The sequence below is a fragment of the Lycium ferocissimum genome, chromosome 9, assembly GCF_029784015.1.
Source record: "Lycium ferocissimum isolate CSIRO_LF1 chromosome 9, AGI_CSIRO_Lferr_CH_V1, whole genome shotgun sequence".
In the NCBI taxonomy this organism is placed as follows: domain Eukaryota; kingdom Viridiplantae; phylum Streptophyta; class Magnoliopsida; order Solanales; family Solanaceae; genus Lycium; species Lycium ferocissimum.
In genome coordinates, this window is record NC_081350.1 from 32,954,148 (window position 1) to 32,955,756 (window position 1,609).

The 1,609-nt window shown below is 32.8% G+C and overlaps 1 protein-coding gene across 1 annotated transcript; it reads left to right on the forward strand.

Annotated features, from left to right (window-relative positions):
* Nucleotides 1-303: 303 nt before the first annotated feature.
* Nucleotides 304-618, forward strand: LOC132031817 (uncharacterized). The gene has a single exon (XM_059421714.1). The coding sequence runs from the start codon at nucleotides 304-306 to the stop codon at nucleotides 616-618; it is 315 nt and encodes a 104-aa protein (XP_059277697.1).
* Nucleotides 619-1,609: the final 991 nt, after the last annotated feature.

A 1,609-nucleotide genomic window follows, 5' to 3' on the forward strand; every position in this document is an offset into this window, starting at 1 on the left:
TTTGTTGTTTCTAGACATTATATAGATGTGTATTTGGTATCCATGAACAGTTAGTATTAAAGTAAATTTAATATATGCTTCTTTGAAAATTGATATGTATTTGTTTAATGGTTTGTTCATTTATTTTAAAATATGATTGGCTCAATAACAAATACATGTAATATTTATTTTTTCGAGTGTAGAACCGTCAACCGAATTCGTGTACACGGTACATGATGGAGGAAGGCGATTCATTCTTAATTTGAATAGCAAAACTTGCGGTTGTCGTATGTTTCAACTAGATGAAATCCCCCGCCCACATGCATGGCTGTCATTAAAAAGAAAAATCTGGTTGTTGATGATTATTGCTCTGATTTGTTCAAACCGGAGACCGTGTTGAAGACATATGATGTACCTGTGGATCCTCTACCCGACGAGCGTGAATGGAACGTTCCCAAAAACATCTTGGAGGAAGTGGTTTTGCCACCAAGATACAAGAGACCGCCTGGTAGGCCAAAGAAGAGGCGTGATAAGCCTTTAAGTGAATTGTTGTTTGGAAAGAGCAGACATGCTTGCAGTACTTGTGGACACCTTGGGCACAACAGACGTTCATGTAGTTTTGAGCCTCTAAGGAAGTGATTTTTTCTGGTGTTCCTATCCATTTAACTTTATTCGCGAAGATAGATTGGTTATTTAAGTATTTGAACACTTGTGTCAAAAACTTCTATTGACACATGTAGTAGTATTATAGAAATTTTTGCTATGAAATGAATGTCCCATTCATGAACATACATAATTGATTTTTTTTTTTTCCGATACGTATGGTGTTTTTTTGAACTTCAAGAAATACTGCGTACTTGGTAACACAACATACATATTATATCTGTAAAAATGATAAAGTTGTTTTTATTTTGGAATTTTTTTGGATTAGAGGCTCATAGTTGTCTTTGGTAATGTCAACTAAACATTATGTATTTGTTGTTCTTCCGAAAATTGTATATCGTAATAGAACATACATGTTTTTGTGTGATCTTTGGTGTATGAAATTACACGGTAATGTTCATGTATTTGTAACACAAAAAAAAAAAAGCAACCCATGTTCCGGTTGGAAAAATGGTGTGTCTATTCAACATATGTGGTATAAAAACGTACGATGAAGTTGGTTTATTTTTTGCAATCTTTTTTGATTGAAATCATATAGTTGTGTTGGTCATGTCAAAGACGCAAGATGTGTTTATTAAACTAAAACAAAAATGAATAAACCTTACTAAAACATACATATTTTGTGAAACCTGCTGAATTAAACATACATATTTTGTGAACCTGGTGATTAAATGTATTTGTGGATTCATGATGTCACATTTTACTGTGTTTTTTCCAAACTTCAGATATATTTGACAATATATGGAACTAAGTACATCAAACATATGGAACATAACCCCCCTGAGATTTCTTTGGTTAAATGATAATTATCCAACACCAGTCAAAATACATTTAAAAACATCAGATTGTTTGCTCTAATCAAAAAAAGGAAAAAAAAAACATCGAATGCACGAATAGTATTTATCAAACATCAATTGCATCTACAGTGTCGTAATCGATTCTTTGGCCTAATCGGTCTAGGTGGAAC

What these genes read in the sequence shown, in the direction of transcription:
- LOC132031817 (XM_059421714.1), top strand. Translation starts at nt 304, where the DNA reads ATGGCTGTCATTAAAAAGAAAAATCTGGTTGTTGATGATTATTGCTCT.